The sequence below is a fragment of the Colletotrichum tamarilloi genome, assembly GCF_030869305.1.
Source record: "Colletotrichum tamarilloi strain Tom-12 chromosome Unknown Scaffold_53.1, whole genome shotgun sequence".
Classification (NCBI taxonomy): domain Eukaryota; kingdom Fungi; phylum Ascomycota; class Sordariomycetes; order Glomerellales; family Glomerellaceae; genus Colletotrichum; species Colletotrichum tamarilloi.
Genome location: NW_026849436.1, coordinates 162,883 through 189,443, shown reverse-complemented (window position 1 = coordinate 189,443; position 26,561 = coordinate 162,883). Strand labels below are relative to the sequence as shown.

Below are 26,561 nucleotides of genomic sequence, written 5' to 3'. Positions count from 1 at the left end.
TTCTTTCAAGATAAAATAAAGAGCCGTTTGTATTCAGTTTCCCCGAATTCTCACTTTAACTCTTTTTAAATTACTATTTCATAATCAGAGATCCCTTCTCTTGTTGCTTTGCAATAGAGATTACTTGAGCGTTGAGGCATGCCCTCCCGCCATTTTTACCATGTGTTCAATATGCGGGTGGGTGTATGATCATGTCCTCCAGACAAGCAATCGTTCATAACCTAAGGTGCTTGCGCTTTTCCTAGCCATGCTGCATGGTTTGGATTCCCGAGCCTTTGCCCCCATCTTGTGGCGGTTCAGGGCACTCTTTACTCTCAATCCCTTGCTGATTTCCACCTCGCGAGCTCACGCCATCCGAGTCCTAGCATCACCCAATGACGTACAATCAAACATCATCATAATTCAGCTCAACAGCTAGTTTGAAATATGTGTTGTGATATGTACACACACTGATGTGGAGTATATTCTAAATGTCCCTGAACCGACTCCCATTTTTTTCTCCTTTCTCGATTTGTCCATTACGTGGTACTAAACCAGCGCCATCCTGTTTTACTTTTTGAAACCCTCTTCCTTTCGTCTTCAACCCTCCAAACCCAAGGGAACGCCCTTCCGACTCCATTCCCCAACCCTCTCCTGATCACAAGTCTCCCAAACCCGTCTCCTCAAAGCCCGGTACAAACGCTTCGTCTCCCTGGTATCAGCATCAAGCTTTTCGACACCACCACCGCTGCCGCTGCCCCCGCCACACCGGGCCTCCTGCACCTCCAACCAACTAACAATCCCAAACCTCGTCGCCAGCGTCGTGCTCCCGCCCTCGATACACGTCGCCCTCCACAAGATCCTCAAGATCCTCGTCCTCAGGTTCGCCCGCATATACGGGTTCCCCGCCAGCGCGAAAATCTTCTCGAACCACTTCTTCTGATGGTACACAGCCAGGTCCGCCGGCGTCCGCAGGCCGTCCAGCAGGTACGCCAGCAGCCAGCTCACCTCGGTGTAGTACCGATCGTCCTCAGACGGCGCGCCGTGGAGGATGTCGTGCGCGAGGGGCACCTTGTCGTGCTGCCACACAGGACCGCGCGTGAGGAAGCTGTTTACCTTGGCGTAGAGGCAGTGCAGCGGGTTCTTGAGGACCTCGAGTGAGGCGATGGCGAAGGAGACGAGGGGCGAGGCGACGGGGCCGCGGGTCACGAGGGCGCGGGAGGATTCTGCCAGCTCCGAAAGGAGGAGCCAGATTTGGTCCTTTTCTTCGTAGTTGGACTCCTTGAACTTGGCTGCCATCTTGAGGATGTTGGTGAGGGCTTCTTGGCGGATACTACCGTGCTCTGACCAGAGCAAGCGGATGAGCGCCGCGGCGTAGCCCTCGTCGACGAGGTCCTCTACTGATTTGGAGTTCCACTTCAGAAGGGCAGAGTTGTCGTCGTCAAGCTCGTAAGAGACGTCGAGGATAACCTCTAGCGAATGCTTATCCATCTCTTCGTCATTGGCGCTCGTGTTTTGCCTCTGCAAATGGGAGCCAGCATCGTCCGCCACGGTAGCCTCATCCCCAGGCTCGCCATTGAGAAAAGCCTTGTCAGTCTTTGGGATAACGGCCGAGGCGCGGTCTCCCAAGACCTCAGTCATCTTCTTGGCAAAAGCACTGATGACGGCCTTGGTCTCCCCCTTAGTTTGCGCGCAACTCAGGAGCACCGTAAGGAACTTGGACAGAAGCTCCAGGTCCTTCTTATCGGTGGCCTTGTCGGCAACAAAAGACAGCTGCTCAGCCATAGTGGCCAAGAGCAAGCTGGCGAACACCTCGTCACCGCCTTGGGTGGCACTTTCCTGCATCAGATCCACGTACTTCAGGGGCGAGGCGGCGCATCTTCCAGCACAGTTATCGACAAACTCCCAGATGAGATCCAGATTCCTCGACTTGCCGCTCTTCTTCAACTCCCGCGCGGCGCAGAGGAGAGGGACGAGGCCGGTCTTTTGCAACACCAGCTGGTGCTGCACAGCGACGGACTCGAGCACCTCCTTCAGCTTTGGTCGTTCCTGGGCGGCCTCGACGTAGAACTTGAGCAGCGCGACAAACGGCGACGCCGCGAGACCCTCCGTCTTGGCAAACCACCTCATACCGGGCGAGTATCCGGCGATGGCAATCAAGTTCTCCAACTCCATAAGAGCAAGCGCCTGGTTCTGCGGCTCGTCCGCGCGACTGTCGAGGCGCGTAAGCGAGTTGACCAGGAACGGCGAGACGTCAAAGTTGGCACGCAGCGCCACCTGCGGAATGACCTCGTAATACAGCAGAAGCAGCCTGCTGGCCGCCTCGCGCTGAAGGACATTCTCCTCCGCCATTGCCTTGTAGCATTTTGTCACCTCCTTCATATCGGGAATCTTTTGGCAAAACTCGTCAATGAGCTTGCGGCTCGCCGTCTCCCAAGTGGACTTTGAGGACTCGGCCGCCTCACGGTGCATCTTCAACGCGACCTGGAGCTTCTGGAGAGCAAGGACGAGGATCCGGACGGCAAAGAAGGAGACCAGGGTGGACTTTGACGACAGACACCTTACCAGGTCGCGCTGTTTGAGCGGGAGCGGCAGTATGTTGTCGAGGAGGATAGATGTCGGCGGGGGCACGCGGCGGTAGCCCGTCGTGGGACCATAGTACGGCGGCAGCGGGAGGTTGACCGTGTTGAAGAGGAACGCGGCGTACCCGATCCACGTCATGGAGAGTTTCGGCTCGAATGTAAATGACTTGTTGTTGATAAAGTAACTGGCGACCAACTCGGGCGCCGATTGGAAGATGGCGACGATGAGCTCGCTGTGCTTCAAGCTCGACCACGGACGCAGCTTTTGAATAAATTCGGAGAGCACAAAGTTTGCGACGGCGATGTCGTCCTTGTACTTGTCCATCCACGCTACGCGCTCCAGGGCGTAGTCGTCCAAGCTCTTGACGTCCTGCGCCGCCTCGTCCTCGAGCTCCTTGGGGTATAACCCCGTTCCAGAGTACAGCACGCCCGCTCCCGGTGTCGTACAGGTGTAAAGCAAAAACTCGTGAACAGATTCCCTGACCGAGGGCTGGTAGTCTCCCTCGACATCGTGTCTGTACGTGTACAGCCCCGCCAGCCGATCCAGAGTCTTTGTGTTGAACGTCCTGAACTTGACCTCGCGGGGCAACTTCTCGTCCAAGAGCACGCTCTTCTTCAGCGCAGCCAGCAGCTCGACGATCAAGAATGGCGGGTCGTCCTTGATCAAGAAGGTCAGGTGTGAAAACACCTCCTTGAGCACCAGCAGCTCCTTCTTGGCCTCCGACGGCAAGAACTTGAGGCAGCTCAAGAACAGCTTGATAGCATTCGTCCGCACCGACGGCTTGGACGGGTCCTCCACCACGCCACCCCCCCTCTCGCCATCCGCACCGAGGTGCCGGATCTCCAAGTTCCTCGCAAAGCTCGCAAATGTGTGGTCCCGCGCTCGAAAGACCCTCCTCGCAAGCGTGCCGCCGTCTAGCGTCACGAGCTCGCGCATCAGCCGCAGCGTCGGCGATATGACGTAGCCGCTGCCCTTGGGCGCCGAGAGGCACTTTGCAATGAGCTTCAGCTGGCGCTCCTGCAGCAGTGTACGGGCAATGTCGAGGGCGTGGGGCAGGAGCTGGAGGGACTGCGAAACGACCTGAAGGAGTAGGGCCAGCACGGCGGGCACAGCGGACATCATGGCCTCGTTGTTGACCTGCGCGCCATAGGACCAGGTCTCCATCACGTCGGAGAGGTAGACGGCGTCGTCGCCGGTGCTGTCGCGCGGCCGGGAGGCCTCGAGGTACTCTCTGAGGAGGGCGAAGCGGGCGTCGTTGTCGCCAGTGCCGGAATTGAAGCCGTCGAGAAAGACTTTGAGGGATTGGATGCCTAGTTGAGAGATAAAAACTTCAGTCTTGTGGCCCGATTGACTGGTATGTCAATTTAGAGAATGCGCTTACCATGCCGCGCTCGCTTCTGGTCCTGCTCAAAGGTCAAAAGCTGCTGCAGATGCCGCGCAGAAGCAACCTCTTCAAAAGTCGGCGCCTCATGCACGACTTTTTGCCTCTTCCGCGTCGCATCTGCGCCCTCGAATCCTCCACGCGATGGACGTTTAGGCATTTTTGGGTATCTTCTCTGAGAATTGGAAAAAAGAAACACAACAAAAGAGGGTTGTCCTAAGTGAGCGGACTCGTCCACTGCATCTTTCCCAAGAAATCCTCCACGCGGAATACAGTGGTGGATACCATCCAAGAAATAAAAAGTTCTGCCGTGTAGACCGCTCTTGTCTCTTTTTCTTTTCAGGTTTAGCGCGGGGATCTGGAGGGGCGGATTGGGGGTACCTTAGCAGGGGGGACCCGCAATGACATTTCGCCGACCAGTTGCTGGAAGTCCATGTCCAAACAAACTTCCCCCGCCAGTTTCGAGAAAACCAAACGATTCCTTCGCGACCATCTCACGACACTACCGAAGCCTTCCGTACCCACGCAACCCTCCAACGCGCCCTCGAAACAATCGCAACACGCCGCTCACATACACACAACACACACACCTTCACAATGGGTTCCATCGTCATCCCCCATCTCAACAGCGGCTGGCACGTCGACCAAGCCATCCTCTCCGAAGAAGAGCGCCTCGTCGTCGTAAGTCCTCACTACCAGACACCGTCGTACTCTCTACACACGCGCTGAACTGCCCGACTAACAAACCTCCTCTTCACAACAACAGATCCGCTTCGGAAGAGACGCAGACCGCGACTGCATGAAACAAGACGAAGTCCTCTACCGCATCTCGGACCGCGTCAAGAACTTTGCCTCCATCTACGTCTGCGACATCGACCAGGTGCCCGACTTCAACCAGAGTACGTCTTGTCTCCTTTTCCACCAACTCCACCACTACCTCGAAAAAGAACAACAACCTACGGAAATACACACAACAACGACTTTCTAGAACGCCTAGGTGCTAACATTCGTCTTCCTGGCAGTGTACGAACTCTACGACCCCTGCACAATCATGTTCTTCTTCCGGAATAAACACATGATGGTTGATTTCGGAACGGGTAACAACAACAAGGTACGCAAACCCCCACCCTTCCTCCCCGCGACGCGCCACCTTAGCAGCAACTAACACTCTCGACGCTTCTCCCGATAGCTCAACTGGGTGCTGGAAGACAAACAAGAACTCATAGACATCATCGAGACGGTCTACCGCGGCGCCAAAAAGGGCCGCGGTCTCGTCGTCAGTCCAAAGGGTAGGCTTCCCTCTTTGCACTCTCCATTCTCTTTTTTCCCTTGCCGTCGTCCTTTTGTTCCTTTTACTAACCCGTGTATCCCCTCTCGCGCAGATTACTCCACCAGACACCGATACTAGATACCTACCTACCAGCACCCTCTACGCACCTCGCATCCGCACTCACACCCAGCGGCCGGCTTCATCTTAGGCTTGGGAAGAGATGTATCATCAGACTCAGGAAACGCTCTAGGGTTGGTCTCACACAATCAAGAAACTTTTTGTCACAATGAACCAGAAGATGCTAATGCTGTGATTCCAAAAGAACCTTTTACTTGTCATATGTGAATTTCTTATTTTATTTTCATTTTCATTATTAGGTGAGGTACGTTAGCCCCCCTTCTTCTCCTCCTTCTTCTTCGCCTGTCTCTCTACCCATCCTTCTTCGTGAAACGATGATACGTAAGTTCATTTATATGCGCCTTTCTACCAAATCGTGTGACGAGGAGTATCTGATACGCTGTGCTCTGTGAACCTGCACCATCTCCCCCTTCGGGCCAGGTAGACTAGCGCTTTTTATACATGATGCAGATAAATAGACAGCTATTTGACTTGAACGATAACGCGATGCGCCTTCTCATCTCCCTTAGAGCATCTCCCCCTGCGACGGCATCTTTGTCAAAAAGTTGGTCGGCACCTTGGGAACCTGCTGTGCCGCGACAGCCCGCTCAGCTCGGAAAAGCTCCTGCTGTCGGTCGTTCTCGCGTGACCTGCCACCCGTCAGACGACGCATTCGAGACCGGGTGCTCTGCGCGAGCGGCTTAATCATGTTCTCCAGCGAAAAGGAACCCTCGCCGCCGTGGCCCGTGTTCGGTCGCTCGTCATCGGCGTCGGAGAAGACGTCTTCGGGGAACTCGTCGTCCGAGGTGAACTCGCTAATGTGCGGCTGGTACGATGCCGGTGCCGACGGCGATGTGATGGACCGGTAGTGGAGACCGGGCCGCGAGGAGGAGCCTGCTGGACCTCCTCCTAGTCCTCCTCCTCCCAGGCCGCCGCTGCCCGACGCCGACGCGCTAAAAGCTCCAGGATTCATCGTGTTGGAGCTCGGATCCCTTGCCGTAGCTGGTGGCCTGTCAGTAAACCCATTCTGGAACGTGCTGTTGTTGGAAGCCTGATGCAGGATTGGCAGGATTTGCTCATCATACAACTGCGCTCCGGACTCGAAGCTGTCCGGTGAGAACTCGGTGATGGTCCTAGACGAGCGGCCGTCACTGGGTGGGCTCGAGCCGAGGTCGTCAAAGAAATCGTCGAGGCTGTCCAGCTTGGTCACGAGGTCGCCGAGGTGTCCGTCTCCGCGGCCTTCGTCCGACATCATCGTCTCGGTCCGGTCGGGCATCTGGAAGTAGCTGTACGGGAAGTCGTCGTTGTGGAACTCAACATCGGGTGTGGGCGTGGCTTCCGTCAGGATTCCTTCCGCGGCCTGGCACATGTAGAATGCGGCGTGTATATTGGCGCGAGTGAGATCGGTCTTCCTGGCAGGGATTGGGATGGCCCACCCAGAAGCCTCTGGAATGCCGAAAAGACTGACAGTTCGCTCGTATTCCTTGCGGATCGTCTTGGAGGTAGAGCGAGTCATGCTCATCCGCAGGTGCTGCTTGTCCATGGCGCTGCCCGACATTGTCATGATGTTGTCCAAGACCTCGAGTGCCTCCATGCAGAACTCGGTCTGCAACAGACGCAAAAGAGGAGAGATGAGATCGGAGCCATGGCCAGCTAGTTCGGGCTTCCGCATGTCAATCTCGGGGATGACGATGCTCAGAACGTTCATGGTCTTCAGCTTCACCCACGCTGTGGAATTCGTGAGGAGACCCATGAGGAAAATGACCATCTTAAAGTCAAGGTTGGGGAGGAAGTGATCCTGTAGAGAGGCGAACAGGCGGCTTTGGAACTCTCTGTTGTTGCCCTGGTACTTGAAGCTGACGTATTCCTGAAGCACTTCAGCGACGTTGCCGTATCCGTGGGCGTCGCAAACAGTGCACAGGATCTCGGCGGATTGCAAAACCTTCTCACTAGGCTCATCCTCTTCCATCTCGTGCAAGAAACGGGGGAAATTGGCCAGAATCGCGAAGAAAAGTCGACTGTCGTCGCCAATGAGGCCGTCACTGGGCAGCTGAACCACCTTGTCCAGAGTAGTGAGCGTGGCCTCCATACAGATGGATGATCTCAACCCCTTGTAGAGCAAAGATTGGAGGCCCTCCCAGGCGCCGTCCCATCTCGAAGGCTGGCCGTCGAGCAACAACCTACGGACATTGGGCGACCTAAAGTCAACCTTTGTCAGGAACTCATTGAGCATCTCCACAGCCTCCAAGTACTCGCGCTCATTGATGGACTCTAAGCAAGCACATGTTGTCCAGAATAACTGAGGAAACGTAAGCAGCTTGTCTGCGTCGAGCTTAAGAATGAGCGTCTTCAGCGTGGTGAGAATCTCCATGGCAAACGTTTGGATCTCAGTGTCTTCGTCTGCAACAGTGTTCGATAAGCGGGCGAGCATATCACCCAGCATGAACTGGTCGAGTGACGTGAGGATGCAGCGGAAAATCTGGAATGAGCGACACGCGAGGTGCCTGACAGGACACGAGGTTGCCCACGTCAGGGACAGCCTGCCCCATTGGTCTTTGATGCCGGGATAAGTGAGCTCAAAAGTCTTGACCACCTCGGCCGTCAAGAACTCCATGCTTGGAGGGACCTTGTTGTCGTGGTCGTCGGCCTTGCCGTTGCTGTCCTCGTAGCCCCATACGACTGAACGATCGTGGCGGCGAATCAGATCAATGAGGTCTTCGATCGACGCTCTAGCCGTAAGCTCCGTCTCGTCATCCAGTTGAGAAATGACAAGCTCATGGATGAGATGGACCAGCATTTCTCTAGCTTGCTCCTGGACGAGAGGGGTGTAATGGTCCCAGAGCACGGTGACCACCTGAAGTAGCACTGGCACGTTCTCAGGTGTGAGGTGCACAGGCGAAACCATTAGATCAACAAGTAAGATGAGAGAGAGCTGTCCGAGGGAGAAGCCGGCTTGCTTCGTGCCTACGGGGAGTGCCTCGCCCAGGTCTGCACAGTAAGGGAGCAGGCCAATGTCGGGCGGCGGCGGCATGGCGTCCTTCTTTTCGTTCGGAACCATTGCCTTGGGAGTAATCTGCATCAGAAGGAACTCGACAACCTTCATGCCGGGGGTGCTCGTGGTGCTCGAGAGGAAGACCACAATCTGCTTGGCGTACTCGACAAAGTTTTGCTCGCGTCTCTCGAGGCAAAGAGATATTATAAAGTCGAGGATCAGCCGCACGTTTCCGGGATACGGGCCGGTGGCGAGAGCTTGCCATAAAGCTTGAACCTCGTTGTGTAGAGCACCGCTTGACTTGATGGTGATCTCTAGTAAGTTGGCCAGCAGTACGTACGACTGGGCGATAGGACCACCATTGGGATCGACCCTAAGCTCAATCGACTGGATCCAGGGTAATATGACGGCAACAACATTCCGCTGCGAGGCAGGCTGGAGGTCCTTAAAGTATAGGGTGAACTCGGAGAAGATATGGAACGCCAGCTCGGTATGCTGTTTGGCAAGTCGTTTGGAGATTTCAAACTGCGCAAGCTTGTAGACTGCCTTTGTCTTGTCGGAAATGCTAATGTCGTAGTCCTGGATCTTGGAAGTGCGTCCTGGCTGCTGCCTCTCCTCCAGAGACCTCATCAGACGGGCAGACTTTGATCTGATTTCACTTTCATCGTTGCCGAGAGTGAACAGGCATAGCCCGAGCAACTTCCAGAATGGGCACGTGTAATCGAGGTGCTCGAGCAAAACCTTGGTGACAACGGCAAAATAGCTCTCCTGTACCTTGGAAACGTCGGACAGGTAACATCGAGCTATGCAGTGTTCCAGGAGATAGGGCAATTCCTGGTTGTGGATGATCAAGTTCTGCAAGGCTCGGCGGCCGATCACGTTCATCCGGTCGCTTCCCGAGTTGAAAATGGCCTCGATCCAAGCTAGCATTCTTCGAATATCGAATGAAAGCGTGGCGCCACTCTCGGTGGTGATGCTCATCGGGCCGCCGCAGAGAGCAGCCATGGCACTGAGAGCTGCCGTACGAAGGTTGCGCTTCTCAATCTCCATGGCCGCTGTGACCGTGCCTCGTTCGCCGAGTGACTGTTGGTCGATCAGGGATTGCCGCATAGTATCTTCACGGACTCGGATTTGTGTCTGATTTGGCGAGAAGCCGCACCAATCCTCCATCAAAGAAAACGCGGACTTTCGGGACTCAAACGTCATCCATCGAGAAGGATCCTTGGTTCTGTTGATTCCTTCGAAGAGTTCCTCCGTCAGGCCGCAGTAATGCCGCCTGAGTTTCTGAAACTCCCAGTCCATCTGAACTTCGCCGTCCATGAGGAAGAGCTTGAGGTCCTTGGTGTAGGTGACGAGATTGGTGAGAACCCACTGGTCGTTGTAGACGTCTTCGATTTTGAGGAAATGGCAGGTAAGCTTGTAAACATGGGTAATCTCAGTCCTCAGAAGATCCATCTTTCGGTTGCGTCTTGGACTGCTGTTGGTACGCTGATGAATGCGGGCGCGAGCTTCGTCGTTGCAACGTGAAACTTGTCCTGCCAGCTCTTCGAGGAGTGTGCGGTAGATGTGGATGTTGATAGAGCCCATGGCGAGGACCACGGCGTCCCTGACCGATGCCGATGAAACTGACAAAAGGGGTATGAGATACTTGAAGAGGACTCTGGCTGAGACAATCTTGTCCGCAGAGCCAGGCTTGGACGTCTTTCGGCTATGCTGTGCGGCTTGAGGGTTGGCAGCCATGACGCTTCCTGGATCGGCCAGAGTCGTACAAGCGAATATCAAGTAGAGTTTCCATTGTTCCACGAGGATTTCCGGCTGCGTTGTCGGTGTCCTACCGGCGACGCGGGCGCTCCCGGGATCTGAGCCGTAGTACAAGCCCCTGGATGGCTCCGACAAAAGCACGATAGCTTTGTACATCTGCAGAATTCGGTTGCAGATCAGGTCCCGGCCAATGGTGACTGTAAAGGGGCACTTTTCGTACGCGATACGGATGAGATTGGGGAAGAGCTTGAACCACAAAGTCGTGTCATACGAGACATCACTGGTACACAACTCCACTAAGGCACCTCGAATGTTACTGTTTTGCATGCCCCTCTGGAGCCTGCTCCTCTCAGCGACGGAGAGGCCTTCATCCTTAAAGTTCATTACTTGCATCGAATCATTCTCCAAGATGTCAATGACTCTCAGGGTATCCTTGTCTTGGTTCTGGAGCGCCTTGTCGAAATCGTTGATAAGCCGGAGGACGGTAATGGCAAAGTAGCGTACCCTCCGAGACTGCGAGCAGAGGAAGAACAAGCCATGTGCTTCTGCCTGGTCAACCTCTGCCCAGATGCCGGAGAGATCAAGTTTTGCGCCGCGTTTGTCACTCGCCTCGAGTTGGTCGAGAGAAGCATCTCGAGTCTTTCGTCTTATCTCCTCGATCCAAATTTGAAGCAGCTCAACGTATAAACGCAGAGTGCTCTCAATATGACCTGGCCCGAGCATGCCGCCATCAGACATGGTTGAGTACCGGTCGTCAAAGTTGAAGATGAAGCGAGCGAAGCCCATGGTGACTTGCTGCGCGTGAGCCTGCCGGGCTATGGCCTTGAGCGACTGAGCGGACGAGAAAGCGATATTATACTGTACGTGGGCGGTCCCCGTGCAAAGTAGGTTGATCAAAGAGTTAAAGGGTATATCGACAGAAAGACAACGGGGCAACGCTTGGACGGCAACATGTAAAAGCTCGTAAAACGCCTGTTTGTGATCCGCAGGAGATTGATGGTCATCCCGCCGTGAAAAGTTGAAGGTGTCGGCAATCGGTGTCTTGGGGCCAGGACTGTTAAACTTCTCATCCAACACAGCTTGGCCTCCAAAAGTGTTGTCGCAAATGATGGTGATCTTGCCGAGAATCTCGCAGAACTTATGATAGTATTCACGGACAATATCACTAATGGCACTTGTCCGGACGGGGCGGGAGAGCTGCTCGCCCTCGCCAGGCGTTGCCGAAATAGGCCCCGCGGACGCGGTGTGGTGTGGCGAGGCCATTACGGGAGAGACAGGCCCGCGTTCAATCGTAGGTGGTGGGGGGAATGAGCTTGGGAAAGGCGGCCGGCCCTCATCGGCCTTTTCTAGGTCAGACATGATGGCAAGGAACGCTCTGATTCCAATGACCATGCGGTCCGGATCAAGCTGTTCGACCTTCAAGTCTTTGTTGGATACAAATAATTCCGCATTGATCAATGGGAAGATGACATGCTTAAAGCAGTATTCGGGCTGTTTGTATCCGATGATTCTGATGATTTGGATCACTGGCTCCGTCACAGCCGAGTCGGAGGCGATGAGACTGCGCTTAGTTGGTGGCAAAACCAACTTCATCACCTCGTCGAGCTTTCTGTTCGTATTAGGTAGGGTATCGTTGGTTCGGTACAGATATGTCCACAGCAGCCTTGCAATCACCTGAAGGCATAATGGTCGTGTAAAACGGTCTTTGAGCTTCGGCTGAAGAGGGAGAATCAGCTGGAGCCATTGAGATCCAAATGTGTCGGGAGGAGAAACGCAGAGCAGCGTTGCTGTCAGAGGAAAGGCGAACCCCCAGTGCCGAGGCTTGATGAACATCTGAGCCAGGCGGGGACCGATTGCACCGAGAACCTCGATCCATTTGGGGTGCGCGAGGTCTTGATTTGTTGCTTTGGCGGCTACAGTGAGCAAAAGCGTCTCAAGCACCTGGCAAAAGGCTGTTTTCACTCGCTGGCCGTGAGAGCGGTGGAACAGGCGCCCGACGGCTACCATGAAGTCGCACGAGTGTTCCCAGGCCTCCGGGTGTGACATGTTGACCTTGAGATGCTTCATCCCGCCTAGGACTAGCTCAATCTTGCCCTCAGCATCGCGACCTGCTGGTGATGTGGGACTTTTGGCGACCAATTCCTGGAGGGATCGTTCAAGGTCTCCAAGGAACCTTTCCGTGACGCCCCTGAAGTTGATGTCGCTCATGACGCCAAGGAGCTGCGAAAAGAGATTCCAATTGGCAAGTTTCAGCGGGCTGACCATGAGCTGGTCTGTGTCGGCAATCTTTAGCTGGCCAAAGATGATGCCCTCCAGCTTCTCCTCCATCTCGAGAGTCAAGAAAGGAAGACTCGTTTGACTAATGACCTCCAGAAGCACCCGGCAGAGTATATAGATGGAAACGGTAGAACGACGCTCGGCGTGTGCCACAAATTCTTGTTTAGCGGCCAATGAAGTCTGCGGGCTGGTCAGACCATTGTCCATGGCCCCGGGCAGAGGCTGCAGAGGCTCGGTGTTCCGGCGTTGGAGGGGACCTGGTGCCGCGCCCCTTGATTGCTGCAACTGACTTCGGGCTTCGTTGGCCGCGTCGCTTTTGCTCTTCCTCCACAGCATCATGGAATCTATCAGGGGTTTCGGTCGCGGCCTGGCAATGTGGCCCAAGGCGGTAATAATCTGGTCGAAGGATGGGTCGACCCCCGGGCCGCAGATCTGCTCGACCTGCGGCTCGGGCTCAAAGGGAACTGTGATGCATTCATTGAGTTTCTCCTCGGCTTGCGCGATAAACTAGAAAACGGATTATTATATGTCTTTGTTTCTTTTTCCACTTCTGCCGCGCGAGATGGAAGCGGTCTTCACAACTTACAGATGTGAAGAGCACATGCAAAGCGTATTCTCCGACAGTCTTTTGCTCATCCCTGTGGTGCTTGGAAGAATGGGAGTGGTGGTGTGCGTGTTCGCGCCTCGTCTTGCTATGCATTCGTTCCACCTTTCTCTGCGCGACGGAGGAATTGGAAAAGTCGGTAGCTGAAGATGTTCTTTCGGGGACAATGGGCCCGGAGTTGACGGTGGTGCCAGACATGGCGGTACCTGGGCGCAACCCCGGAGGCGCGTCCGGGTCTAGACGGCCAACGGCGTGCATATCAGGACGTTCTGGGGTGAGACCCGCGCCGGCAGCAGCAATTATCTGCGGGCTGAGAGGACTCGAAGACGAGCTGGCGTGACTTCCATTTCTAGAGTGTTGAATGCCGTGAACTATGGAGGTCTGACGATGGTGACCGTATGATGCGCTCTTGGGATCAATGAGTCGTTCGATAACGCCTCCGAGGCCTCCTCCTCCTGCTGCTGTTCGAGACTGAGCGTGAGCGTGGGCGTGGGTATGTGTTCGAGGGGAGATGTTGGAGCCGGAGATCGGAGGGAGCGGATGTGAGGAGAGCTTTTCGTAGGAGGAATCGCGGGAATGGGTGACGGAGCGAGGCAGCGGAGGATGAGGATGGGGTTCGAGGGCGGCGGGTCGCAGGGTTCGGTCCCAATCGGCGTCGTCCTCGTCTTCTTCGTCGAGGGTGGTGACGGATCGCGGAGAGAACTTTAATGGCGGGTCCTGTAAAAGATCGGGCAGCGTCGCCTGGGACGGAGCTAGACGAGACGACGTCTTATGGTTAGTGACAGGCCTTCCCCTCTCTTGTGAAACGACAGACTGCGCGTAGGGACGCAGACGGGGTGGAGGTTTGTATGCGTTGGACGTTTTGAAGGTGCACAGATGTGTGGTCTAGCACACACGGGGAGACCAGTGCAGACCAGAAGGAGAATAGATGCGACGAAGAGAATACACTTTGGGACAGGAGAGGGACGATTGGGGACCGCGATTAGGTAGGGAGGGCGCGACGCTAAAAATCCAAGGGTCGAAGAGCAACGCAGGGCAAAGCCGCACAAGCAACCTAACGCCAACGGCCAGCGGAAGCCAGGAGAGCCGCACCACAGTTCACAGGGTCGTCGACCTGATTCGAGTTGGGCCTGGGTGGGAGCAGAGCGCACAGAGGGAAGCCGCGCGAGGCTGGGGGTTTACGGACCCAATGTCTGTGTGTTGCGTGCGAGCTGGCTGTGTGTGTAGCGGATGGGTAGCGCGCGTGTGGTTTGCTAATAAGGTAAGGTGGTGTTGCCGGTGGACGTGATAGCGTTGGTGGTGGTGGTGGTGGTGGTGGTGGTGTAGCACGGGACGATGAGCAACCCTTGATAGCCGTCGGAGGAGGGCCGAGAAAGACGAAGACGAGGCGAGAAAAAAGGTCAGGCCAGACTAAGCTAATCCGTAACCTTGCCTATTCACCTCATGGCGGGCCAGGGAGAGATAGAGACGGGACGAAACGAGACGAAAAGAGAAGACGAGGGAAGCGCGTTCGTCGGCGAGCGAGTATCCGTCACGTCGTACGTAAGGCGATGCGGCGCCGCATGGCATGAGACCAAAGGCAAAATAGAGGGCCAAGCGAGGGGTGAAAGGCTAGGTAGGGGCGGGTGGGATGGAACTCCGGGGAACAATGCAAGCAATGCAAGCAAGCAAGGCTCAAAGCTCGAGATGCTTGGCTTCGGTTGTGATGTGGATGAAGGCTTTACTTGACGCAGCTATGCGAGAGGGGGATGGGAAGGGGGGAAAGGACCAAGGAAAGAATATAGATATAATAGCGAGCATTCCCAAATGGAAAAAGTTGTAAACTCACCCATTGTTACGACGGATCGAGTCCCATGATCCGGGGTCTTACGGCATTCGAAGGTTTGTGCACCGTCGCTGGTGGCCGCCACAAAGTATCGAAGATGGACGGAATCGGGTGGTGGTGAGCTGGTGGGTGGCGTGGATGATGAAGGATGACGGATGAAGAATATCAAATAAACGTGGCAGCGGAAGAAGACAAAAAGGATCGGATCAGATTGAAATCGGACCAGAATGGCAGAATAGGACAGACGGCAATTGGATTAGGATTGGGGGTTACTCCGTATACTAGGAAGGTCGGGTATACGGAGTATTTTGATGATGATGGTGCTGGCAAGTTCAAACCGGTGGGTAATGAATGATGAAAGAGCACGTTCATCATGATGATTGGGGAAGGCAGGGCTCTTTGGGGCCCTTTGGGGGGGGATGGTAGGTAATCGGGAAAGGAGGCCGAGCAGCAAGACAAGGCAAAGGACCAGCCTGTTCCAATCCTAATCCCAATTCAAATCCAATATAATCTTGTTCAATAAAGCAACCCAAGAAGAGAAAGTCGGACATGCCCATCCAGTCAATCAATCAATCAATCTACTAGCCAGTCTGCCCAGTCAGTGCCAGTTAATACCAACCAAGTGGGAATCGACCCCAATCGAAACCTGGTACCAAGCTGCAAGCTTGAAGCACCAACCTCTCTCTCTCTCTCTCTCTCTCTCTCTCTCTCTCTCTTCCATTTCCTCTCTTCCAGAACTCCTCCTCATACGAACATGGCATTCTGACCCATTGGCCACTGGATACCACGTTCAACACAGCCCTTTTCTTCTGCTGGGGTTTGTATGGCTTGACTACGAGTCCATGGCTGCATTGGGTTGCTGCCACCGAGCCTATAAACCCGCCAGACCAACCCAGAAAAGAAGCAGAAGAAGCAAAAGAAGAAGAAAAGGGCGCCATTGGCCGTTGGAAACCACCGAATACCTACCGTACCATTCCTTACCATGCTCCCGTACTTGTGCATAACTACGGGCCAGGGGCCAGGGGCCCAGGGGTTGCGAAAAGAAGCATAAGGCAAGGTAGTGCCTGGGTGCCTTGCTCGCCGCAATCACACACAGCGCCCACACATCCGAACTCCGTAGGTACCGTCCCACTACTTTTTGGGTACGGAGTACGGAGTACTGCGTAAGCTATGTACTATGTATTGTCGCTTCTCAGAGCCTCTGAGGTCATGATGTTTTCTTTCTCATGCTCGTCAGCCATGACCACAACGAAGTCTTACTTACCCGATGCAACTTCACCAATCCAACAAGCCATCAAATGCCTTGTCTTGCTCCCGCCTGTCTCTCCTCTCTCTCCAAGTCCCAAGTCTCACAGGACCAGCAGAAGAAAAGAAAGTCAACAGGGTCTCGTGCCGGTCCATGTCATGCCTTTCCCCTCCTTCTGCTGGTCCTGAGCCATCCGCTGCCCAAGGCACCGCGAGCTATGAGATCACAAATGGCTTCTCGAGTCCCTCTTCAAATTGAGACCTGCACCTCTCATCGGCATCTCCCTGCCAGTTCCTGAACCTGAACCTGAACCTGCAAGGCCCTCGTGGCCCTCTTGCTCGGCTGTAACCTGTATTCGTGGATAGGTAGGCCATTGATGATGTCGATGTTCATCTCTCAGATGCACATCCATAGTGCCTCGCTTGATTCGCCCACTGGCACATCACCGTCTTCGCCGTAGTCCAACTGTCGGCGCCAATCACCATCTTCTTGTCAGACACTAGCAAAGTGACCCGAGATGTGGCTTCTTTAGCCCAGAAACCTTCGCTGCCAGGCCAAATCGCCAGTCCGTCACAAATTTTCTCCATAGCACTGGCCACGCGACAAGGGGGGCATCTATGCAAGGGCCACGCCCAATCAGCTTCTCCCACAAACCACTCGACGACGAGGGGCACCCAAGGGAAGCATTGCTTGGTCCACCGTCCGATAGCTGAAAGGTCCCAGGCACACAGGCACGATAGGCTGAAGGGTCCCTGAGACGGGGAAGGCCAAGCCTCGACTCGAGGGCTGAATAACGGACGACTCCTCTTGAACCCCTGGATGCGCTGAAGCTTGCTGGGAATGGCCCAGGGACGGAAACATTGGCCGAGCTGTGAATCTGTGAGGCAGGCGGCGGCGGCGGCGGGAATGCGGGTAGGCGGGCATTGATTGTCACGGTCCCATCCAGCTGAACACTCTTAATATTGCCATGCCCACGAGGCCGAGCAGTATCAGGAGGTTGGCTCGCACTTTGTAGAATAAGAATCGACAGTCTTTGATAAACCCAGAGCTCCGTTCGTGCATCACAATCTGGTCTCTTAATCTTCAGCTGCTCCTGATTCCTGAGATAAATGATTAGTATGTCAAGTCCGTGTGATACTGTAAAGCAGTCCGCAAATATGAGCACAGTCTGTCGCCTAGCAAAACGTCGCATCGTCTTTGAACGTGCAGACTTCCTTGGGGTTTGATCCGGTCATATTCATGCTCATGCAGACGCAACAGCGGGCTGCCGTGCGGCCCCCGATGGCATTCTCTGACTCCGTTGGCCGACCAAAAGAAACGGACGATGTGTCACGTCGACGCCAGGCGGCCCAAATATCCATACATAATATGTTACCGTGGAAATGTGTTGACGACCAACGGGCAGCAACTGAAGTTAGAATGGGCGAGACTTGCTGCCCGAGAACCATTTCGCTTCCCGATGCTGATGCCCGCAGGCTGCGGCACATGCAGGATGGTTGCCGCTGGTATTGTCCGCTGCACGTGTGGCCTGGAAATATCCGAATACATCAATCCCAGTTCACGCTTCAAATGAGCCAGCATCGAATGCCGTCGATCGGCAGTTCTCGACTTAACGCTGTCATATCTCGCAACCGTCGCAATGGCGTCTTGTATTTTTCTGCAAGCAGCCAGTGGTCGAGAGCGTCTGTAATAGGTTTTCCTGACCATCCCTGACCATTCCTGACCATTTGACGAAAATGAATGGCATCGAGGACGCCGTTGACCCTGTCGGCCCTGACCGCGTGATGGCATCGCATTCAATACGTGGGTTTAATCACCAACGCCAGGTGCCCCAGCCTGGCTTGCCAAGGTGAGGTCATGGTGAAGGTGAGAAAAGAAAAAAAATGGACGGTAATGCTCGGCACTCGTGGTGAGAGCAGGTGACTGAAAGACAACTTGTCGAGGGTTCCAACTCTGCCACGCTTGTACGAGAAACGAGCCATGGCGAAGAAATCAATGGTACTGCCAGTCCAAAGTCGTTCGCAGAGACTGACTCCCTTTTAAGGAGGCAAAGTTGGCTCATTATTCGGTTGAATCTGCACCGCTTGCCATTCTCGCGAGTACCACTCGAACGCTAGGACATTGGCTCTGGCCACAATTTGATGATGCTAATCGCTTGAAAGCCTTATTTCACTTCTATTTTCATCAGCAAACACGGGCATGGGGGTGGAACGCCGCCTGCAGACAAAGAAGCGGCCCAGGTAGGATCAGAGTGGGTATCCGCCGGTGGTGGAGAGCCAGGACTGGCGTGAAGGTCCGAGACCGAAGCTGCGGTGAAACCCTCCAAACCGCCCGGAGAGGCCAGCTGTCCCGTAATCTAGGCCCGGTGCCTATGCTGGATCGCTAGCAAAGAGGTCCGGTGATTGTTTCGGATGCTGATCCGGTCTCACTACGGCAGTGACGGCGTGGCTCACCACCCTGGCTAGAGGGCTAAGCTGAGGCAGACAGTGGCGATCTCTCTCTCCTTCATGTTATCGCCGGCCGGCATCATGGAAGCAGCGGACTTTGGGACGGGCCCGGCGCACCGTGATGCCGTCGACTGTTGGGCTCCACTCCACGGACAGTGTGCAGACAAGGACGGCCGGGAGAGTTGGGGTGGTGGGTGGTTGAGACAGCGGGCCTATTGAGGCACACAGATTCCGCGTATTCGTGTTCGGTTTTGGATTCTCTACCAGTCCGATAGGTATCCCAGTTGACAGTAAAACGCCTCGCCGTTGATGATCATCATACCTACGCGAACACAATACGTCGACTCCCGAGATGAAGGCTTTGGACAAAACGTGTTCGAGAAGCATCGAGGTACGGCCCGCGTGGATCACCGCTGCGCCCTGGCGCCGCTCGGAGTGATCTGAGATTGTTAGGCCGAGTCGCCGTGTCATTAAGCAAAAGCTTGGGTCGTCGGAGGCTTCGGCCGAAACAAATGTGGCTGTCATTGATGAAGACGTGGCCTGAAATGGACTGCGTCAGTTCCTTGCGACGGAACCCGAGGCACCGGGCAGCCGCGGAATGGGCCAGCATTAAAGGCAACTCATGTATGTAGACTGATGGGAGAGGTCAACGGTGTAAGGACTGAGACAGGTGATGCAGAGTACTGTGTCGAGTACACTACAGATGCCAAGGAGCCGTCCGCATCCATACTTCATCCGTATGCAGTAGATCGTAGTACAGTAACGGCGTATTCGTAGTTTTGAACGCAGTAGATAACCACTTGGGTATCCTCGTGCCAGAACTGACCGCAGCACCTAGAGTAAAGTCGTTGCCTGTTGGAGTCGTTAACTGTTGGAGGCTTGGAGGACATGATACAACAACTGCCGTGGTGCCGTGGCGAGGCGGCATGAAGTGTGGGCTGGGCTCGTTATCGGTCTCGCGGGGTTTCCCTGCGCCAGCTTAGGCTTGTGGCAGTGACCATGTGGGCTACCGTCGTCTCTCGTGTGCCAACCCAATCGAATGGTGTAGAAGCGGAGAAAGAGAATGGGAGAACGGGACTGCTACTGCGGTGTCATCAACGATGAATGATTCAACGAACCACCCGAGTCAGACGCACCGTCCCCTTGTTGGCATACCGCAGGGTGGGATGTACTCCGTACGAGTAGGATAGTCCACTACCTACCTGGAGTGTTAGCGAGCTGTCCTGATTCCTGAATTCTTATTATGGACGTAGGAGCGGTCCGTCGACGCCTCATCAGACCACCTTTCAGAAGCTTGTAGTCTGTAGAGAACAGCGGTCTGTTCTTTACCATAGACGGTGTGAGAGTGTATGGTTGTGAGAGCTTACGGCCATGTGGTGTGGCTGGCAGCAAAAGAGAGTTGCTTGTTCGATGGTAAACTTCTGCCGGTTTCCAGTCTACGATTGCCGTACCATGCAAAAAAGACTGCCGTGACCGTCAATAAGGTGGAAGCAGTGAGTGGAAGGTAAATCATAAGGTTTCCGCGGTGGGACCCAGGCGTGGAGATATCTCGGCACCGACCCCTCGGGATCCGCTGGTCGAAGCTCCAAGTCCGTCTTCTCCATTCTGAGTGGTTTACTCCAAAATGACTAAGCATATAGCCGAGAAGACCGTGCGTCTGGCGTGTACGTATCGAATGTTTGGCGGGGGACGGTACATGGCAGCGGCAAGAACCTAACACCACGCAGAAGGTACGGGGTAGGTACTGTGTAGAGAGAACGGTGGAAGGTGCGAACTATTACCTGCCCAGGAATTGACCCGTGGTTTCCTCGTTCTCAGTCTTGGGGCGGACTACCAAGAATTATGGAAGAGGAAGGAAGAAAAGGCTGACAGTCCGCGCCGAAGCGGTGCGGTAGGGACACTCACTAGGTACCTTACCTTATGGAAGCTACCAAGGTACAGCAGTACGTAGAGGAATTTCCCTTGCACAGAGGACCATACGGGAGGAAATTGAGCAATGGCTTTCCGCTGCGCTGAGAGTGGGACAGAAAATGGAAGGAAGGCCAGCTCGCTTTCGACTCGGAACGGCCCTGCCAAATCCTGGAACCAGAGCTTGCCAAAACCGACCCGACTAGAAGGTGGAGAGCCCTTACTGCCGTAAGTTCCTTCCAGATTGCCTCGGGCTTTCCATGCTTCTCTCTCCAGGCTCTGAGGCGCGGAATGCATCCAAGTATCCGAACCTTTCCTTGCCTTCCTTACCCTGCCTTGCCTTGCCTTGCCTTGCCTCATTACGAATATTCGTACATGACATTATTACACAGTAACATTGTTCCCCAAGTTAAGGTACTCCATTAGGCGGTTGTTAGCAAGGAAGAAGACCAAGTCAGCCCAGCGCAGTGTCCACTAGCCATGACCATCCCCGAGCCATGCCGTTGAATGCAACATGCCCGCCGGTCCCTTATCGCACTTCCGATCCAAAGTTCCGTCCGTTTCCTCGTGTGCTCCATGCGGCCTACCCGCCCCGGCCTGCTTGCTTGTCCCAGTGTCCTCATCAACTCCCGTCGAACGAGACGAGAGACTTCTGCAGCGCACCAACAAACCCCGTCGTCTCTTTTTACTTTCTCTTGACCTTGCCCTCTCCGACCCTTACTCTTACTCTTATTCTCACTCCCTCCTTCTAAGCCCTTCTTCTCAAATTCCTCCAGCCTCCGCCGTTCCTATTTCTTCCCGCTGACTGTTCGTCCCGAATCCGCTTACTATTCACTATCCTTTCTCTTTCCTCTACTCCGTACCGCAGTCGACACAATACTCCCCGACACTCTCACACCTCACTTATTCTTCCTCCCGCGCTCTCCCACCATTCAGTCTTCCCAAGCTCAACTTTGCCTGTGTGCTTCCGCCCGTGCCTTTCCCAACTGGGGGGTCTCGGCGTCCTTTGCACAGACCGGTAAGCCCAAGTATTCTTCTCCTTTGCCCGTGGACCCTAAACCCCCGTCACCCCATCCCAGTGCTTTGGTCTACCTACCTAGGTGTCAGCCTTTGGTCCCACGCTGTACTACGTACACTACACTACCAAAACGGTTGCGCTGCGACTGGATACGACATACTGTGTATAAGTAGTGTACAGTGCAAGGTCAAGTCAGGCCGTCATTGGCGGCGCCGGAACTGCTGGCACTGGTGCGTGTCCGAAACTCGGCATCACACTGTTTCCACTCTCCCCGACCGACGGGCTAAATCCTGGGTCTGACGGTCTGACCAGACTTCCCTTCTGGTTTTACCCACATCTTCCTCCTCCTCCTCCTCCACCACCGCAATCCACCATCTCTTCCTCCCGGCCAATTGTCGAATCACCCCCGCTGATCTCATGTGAACACGATTGCAGTATTCCGCTCCGTACCTTACCTCACCTTACCTCACGAGGCTTGAATTTCTCCAACTTCCTCCAACAACCGCCACTTCCCGCGGCTGTTAGATCCCCCCCTAAATAGTCGCCTATTCACGGCTGTCAACTCGGCAATCCCACTCGCATTTCTGGGTCGGTGATTCTTCATCTTCATCGCTCGCTTGCGACTTTTTTTTACCTCCTTGCAGCAACCCCGCCAAACCTCCCTACTGCAACACAAACACCTCTCGCTGTCGCGCATCACCTCGGAATTGTCAGTGCTTCCGAGCCGCAACCCTTCCGAGCAGTCCAGTTGAGTCCGACGGCCCAACATGGCGGAACTCGACACGCTGGACATCGTCGTCCTGGCCGTCATCCTCTTGGGTACGGCCGCCTACTTCACAAAGGGCAAATACTGGGGAGTAGTCAAGGACCCCTATGCCAACGCCTTTGCCAACGCCAATGGCGCCAAGGCCGGCAAGACAAGAAACATCATCGAGAAGATGGATGAGTCGGGAAAGAACTGCATCGTCTTCTATGGATCCCAGACTGGTACCGCCGAGGACTACGCCTCGAGACTCGCAAAGGAAGGCAAGAGCCGCTTCGGTCTCGAGACCATGGTCGCCGACTTGGAGGACTACGACTACGATAACCTCGATTCCATCCCTAGCGACAAGGTCGTCATGTTCGTTCTCGCTACCTACGGTGAGGGCGAGCCCACCGATAACGCCGTCGATTTCTACGAATTTATCACCGGCGAGGACGTCTCCTTCTCCGAGGGCAACGACCCCGCCTTGGACAACCTCAACTTTGTCGCCTTCGGTCTCGGTAACAACACCTACGAGCACTACAATTCCATGGTTCGCAACGTCACAAAGGCTCTCGTGAAGCTCGGCGCACACAAGATCGGCGAGGCTGGCGAGGGTGACGATGGCGCCGGTACCATGGAAGAGGATTTCCTGGCCTGGAAGGACCCCATGTGGGCTGCTCTCGCCGAGAAGATGGGTCTGGAGGAGCGCGAGGCTGTCTACGAGCCCACCTTCAGCATTCTCGAACGCGAGGGTCTCGACGCTTCGTCCGCCGAGGTCTACGTCGGAGAGCCGAACAAGATGCATCTTGAGGGTACCGCCAAGGGTCCCTTCAACGCCCACAACCCCTACATCGCCCCCATTGCCGAGTCCAAGGAGCTCTTCAGCGTCAAGGACAGAAACTGCCTGCACCTCGAAGTCGACATCAGCGGATCCAACTTGTCCTACCAGACCGGCGACCACATTGCCATCTGGCCCACGAACCCCGGTGAAGAGGTTGACCGCTTCCTTGACCTTGTCGGACTTACTGAGCAGAGACACTCGGTCGTCAGCGTCAAGGCCCTCGAGCCTACCGCCAAGGTCCCCTTCCCCACGCCCACCACCTACGATGCCATTGTTCGCTACCACCTCGAGATCTGCGCCCCCGTTTCCCGCCAGTTCATTTCCACCCTCGCCGCCTTCGCTCCCAGCGAAGACATCAAGGCCGAGATGGTCAAGCTCGGAGGCGACAAGGAGCTCTTCCACGAGAAGACTGGTGCTCACTTCTACAACATTGTTCGGTTCTTGGACTCTGTCAGCGGCGGTCAAAAGTGGACCAACATCCCCTTCTCCGCGTGGATTGAAGGCCTCACCAAGCTCCAGCCCCGTTACTACTCCATTTCCTCCTCGTCCCTGGTCCAGCCCAAGAAGATCTCCATTACCGCCGTGGTCGAGAACCAGACGATCCCTGGCCGCGGCGATCCGTTCCGTGGTGTCGCTACGAACTATCTCCTCGCTCTGAAGCAGAAGCAGAACAACGACCCCGAGCCTACCGCCTTTGGACTGACCTACGAGATTACTGGCCCCAGAAACAAGTACGACGGTATCCACGTGCCCGTCCACGTCCGCCATTCCAACTTCAAGCTGCCTTCCGATCCCTCCAAGCCCGTCATCTGCATTGGTCCCGGTACCGGTGCTGCCCCCTTCCGCGGTTTCATTCAGGAGAGAGCCAAGTTGGCTCGCGATGGCGCCGATGTTGGTCAGACGATTCTCTTCTTCGGATGCCGCAAGTCGACCGAGGACTTTTTGTACAAGGATGAGTGGGAGGTAAGCAAACTTCACAAGCAAGCTTTTGCACTTTCCATGACGCGAGGCTAACCATTGTAATAGCAATACAAGAAGGATCTCGGCGACAAGTTCGAGCTCATCACCGCTTTCTCCCGCGAGGGCCCCAAGAAGGTTTACGTTCAGCACCGTCTCAAGGAGCGCTCCAAGGAGATCAACGAGCTTCTCGAGAAGAAGGCCTACTTCTACGTCTGTGGTGACGCCGCCAACATGGCTCGTGAGGTCAACACCGTTCTGGGCCAGATTCTGGCGGAGCAGCGTGGCATCTCTGAGGCCAAGGCCGAGGAGATTGTCAAGAACATGAGAGCAGCCAACCAATACCAGGTACGCCGGATTCTATATTCTCACAACAGCTTCGTGACCAATGCTAACAAATACCTCAGGAGGATGTCTGGTCATAGAGTCGGTCTGTGTTATGCGACACGGAGTATGGGATCTAGACGGAAAACGGAGAAGGCATCTACGCCCTCTTATAGAGGCGCGAAACTTTGTGCGTGCGTGGGATGTGTGTGTATAGATGTGCGCACGTCTTCTATATCAGCATAGGGCGGCGTATGTTGTGCATATTGGATCGGGATGACCGGAGTAATGTCTCGGGGAAACCCACACCTACCTAAACCCATCCCACCGACCTCTTTGCAGGCAGATCGCGCAGACGGGGTTCTTCTTTGAAACTATTCTACATTAAAGCAACGTTGGGCAGGCAGGCATGATGACGAGCGGACAAGAGGATTGGCTTGGTTGCTTGACTTGGGTTTTCAACTTGGCATATAACTTGTCTATTTTCTTGTTCCTATGCCGTTATCCTCTCGTCGTGTATGCCGTTGGACTGTCAGTTGGTCTTTTATTCTTTTGGAGTTTGTACTGCAGATAATGATTCGTTCAGAGTATAGACAGTTCATCTTCCAAAGTTCTCATGATGTGCCAAATGTGATGTACCATGAGCCCAGACACCCAAGTCTTTATATTGAAAAGCATTGTGGTATTTTGGGAATGACTACCGGGATCCAACCAGGTCGGGCCAAACTCAACCGAGGCCATCCGGTGCGGCCATCTGTGACGAGATGCTGGTGACACGGGTAGTAGCAGCAATTTTACCGTCGCCATGGCGTGATTTGCCTTTGTGTTGGTTGCTCTCTTCCCCTTCCTAATCGAGCAGGGAAATATATCATCCTCTTCTTGACGCAAACTTGGGACCCCGTCACTTTTGGTCAGTAATCAATAATTGAATCGGAAAAGCTGGACAGATCGGGGAACACCAAGCCGCCGTCCTCCCGTGCCGCCGTGCGGCAGAGAATCAAATAATCCTTACCTCGCAATCAGTCAGCATATCCAACAACAGGTTCGAACACCCTGTCATAACCCCTCCCCCGGTTTCCCTGGACCAATCTGAACTTCCGACAAAGACAAACCCGGAGTGGAGGAGGAAAGAGACACTGAGGTGGTGAACCAGGAACGGGGCAGAGACGTGATTCAATCCCCCTTCCCTCCCCCCACCCCGCAAACATCCCAAGATACGGATGGGCACTGCCTGCCGAGCGGAGGATCGACTCGGTGACCGGGGTCGGACGATGGCACTAAGCCAGAAACTGCTCTCCGAGTGCGAGCTTTCGCTTCCCCTTCCCGTCCGTCTCCCCACGGCCTTATTTTACGGATACCGTCAACCACACGAGAGTCGTTGTCAAGGGCCAGGGCGCCGATGACGACCAACACACCTGCTGCCAATGCTGCTCCCCACGGGTGACTTTCTCGATCCGAACGGCGGCAGCGGCGTCTCGGGTATCTCACACGATCAAGGAAAGACAAACAATGAGCAAACATGGGGGGGGGGGGGGGGGCTCGGAGGATCACTCGCCTGCAGAATCTTGGAAGGAGGGGGGTGATAAGACGGCTGAGGCCAGATCCTCTCTCCATCTGCTCACAAAGAAACGTGATATCGCATCCCCCTCTCAATATTCTCCTCCGGCCGGGGCATCTTGCAGTGTTTGTGCGACTAAATTTCATCATCGCTTTGCCGGTTCTTAGAGGTTCGGCAGAAGCCGCGACTTGTCTTGGTGGTGGAGGAAAGAATCGAGACATGACAAGCCGGCATGACCTGCATGACGGCCGAAGCAAGGCGCAAAAACAGAAAGGCACTTTCAAGTCGGCGTGAGTGACTGACTGGCCTGCACTCCTTCGGATCATCGCCCATGTCTGAGCCCAATTTGCCGTCTTTCCACGACATGAGTGTCAGTCACCAATCGGTCTCATTGTCTGAGTTGAAACGGGCATCAAGGGAGTGTACTTTAATGAAAGTTGCGCAGTCGAAATCGTCTGATTCGTGAGAGCAGAAAGGCTGGTGCGAAATGGGAACAACTTTCGAGAATCAAATGCTCCGTACGCCTGTAACGCCTTGCTTGCTGCAGGCTGCAGCAACAAGCCGATGTTTGCCTTTTGGTCCTGGTCTGCCGCTGCAAGATCCGATCTCCGCCCCAGCCAACCTGCAACCTTTGTCCTTGACAGCCCGGACTTTGCTTACCGCCATTTTGGACGACGGAGATCTCAAAGGATCCAGTCACATCGATTGTCGTTTTGCAGAAAAAAAAT

General features: G+C 54.8%; 6 protein-coding genes across 6 annotated transcripts; 3 read left to right on the top strand and 3 right to left on the bottom strand.

Moving 5' to 3' along the window:
• Positions 1–579: 579 nt before the first annotated feature.
• CTAM01_10866 (ribosome biogenesis protein Urb1) lies at positions 580–4,103 on the bottom strand (the record flags this gene model as incomplete). Its single annotated transcript, XM_060526878.1, has 2 exons — positions 580–3,872; positions 3,944–4,103. The coding sequence occupies 2 exons, from the start codon at positions 4,101–4,103 to the stop codon at positions 580–582; spliced, it is 3,453 nt and encodes a 1,150-aa protein (XP_060378526.1).
• A 437-nt stretch (positions 4,104–4,540) lies between these two features.
• On the top strand, positions 4,541–5,421 carry CTAM01_10865 (thioredoxin-like protein 4A; the record flags this gene model as incomplete). The annotated part of the gene is made up of 5 exons (XM_060526877.1): positions 4,541–4,624; positions 4,710–4,842; positions 4,966–5,054; positions 5,133–5,232; positions 5,339–5,421. 5 exons carry the CDS (start codon positions 4,541–4,543, stop codon positions 5,419–5,421), a joined length of 489 nt encoding a protein of 162 aa, XP_060378525.1.
• Positions 5,422–5,856: 435 nt separating this feature from the next.
• Positions 5,857–14,533, bottom strand: CTAM01_10864 (cell morphogenesis protein PAG1; the record flags this gene model as incomplete). Its single annotated transcript, XM_060526876.1, has 4 exons — positions 5,857–12,867; positions 12,947–13,716; positions 14,057–14,379; positions 14,439–14,533. 4 exons carry the CDS (start codon positions 14,531–14,533, stop codon positions 5,857–5,859), a joined length of 8,199 nt encoding a protein of 2,732 aa, XP_060378524.1.
• A 4,646-nt stretch (positions 14,534–19,179) lies between these two features.
• Positions 19,180–20,312, bottom strand: CTAM01_10863 (uncharacterized protein; the record flags this gene model as incomplete). Its single annotated transcript, XM_060526875.1, has 4 exons — positions 19,180–19,316; positions 19,685–19,819; positions 19,850–19,918; positions 20,264–20,312. Coding segments are annotated over 4 exons (390 nt in total), but the record flags the coding sequence as incomplete, so codon positions are not given.
• Positions 20,313–20,904: 592 nt separating this feature from the next.
• On the top strand, positions 20,905–21,195 carry CTAM01_10862 (uncharacterized protein; the record flags this gene model as incomplete). Its single annotated transcript, XM_060526874.1, has 1 exon — positions 20,905–21,195. One exon carries the CDS (start codon positions 20,905–20,907, stop codon positions 21,193–21,195), a length of 291 nt encoding a protein of 96 aa, XP_060378522.1.
• Positions 21,196–22,175: 980 nt separating this feature from the next.
• On the top strand, positions 22,176–24,376 carry CTAM01_10861 (NADPH-cytochrome P450 reductase; the record flags this gene model as incomplete). The annotated part of the gene is made up of 3 exons (XM_060526873.1): positions 22,176–23,957; positions 24,021–24,299; positions 24,359–24,376. 3 exons carry the CDS (start codon positions 22,176–22,178, stop codon positions 24,374–24,376), a joined length of 2,079 nt encoding a protein of 692 aa, XP_060378521.1.
• Positions 24,377–26,561: the final 2,185 nt, after the last annotated feature.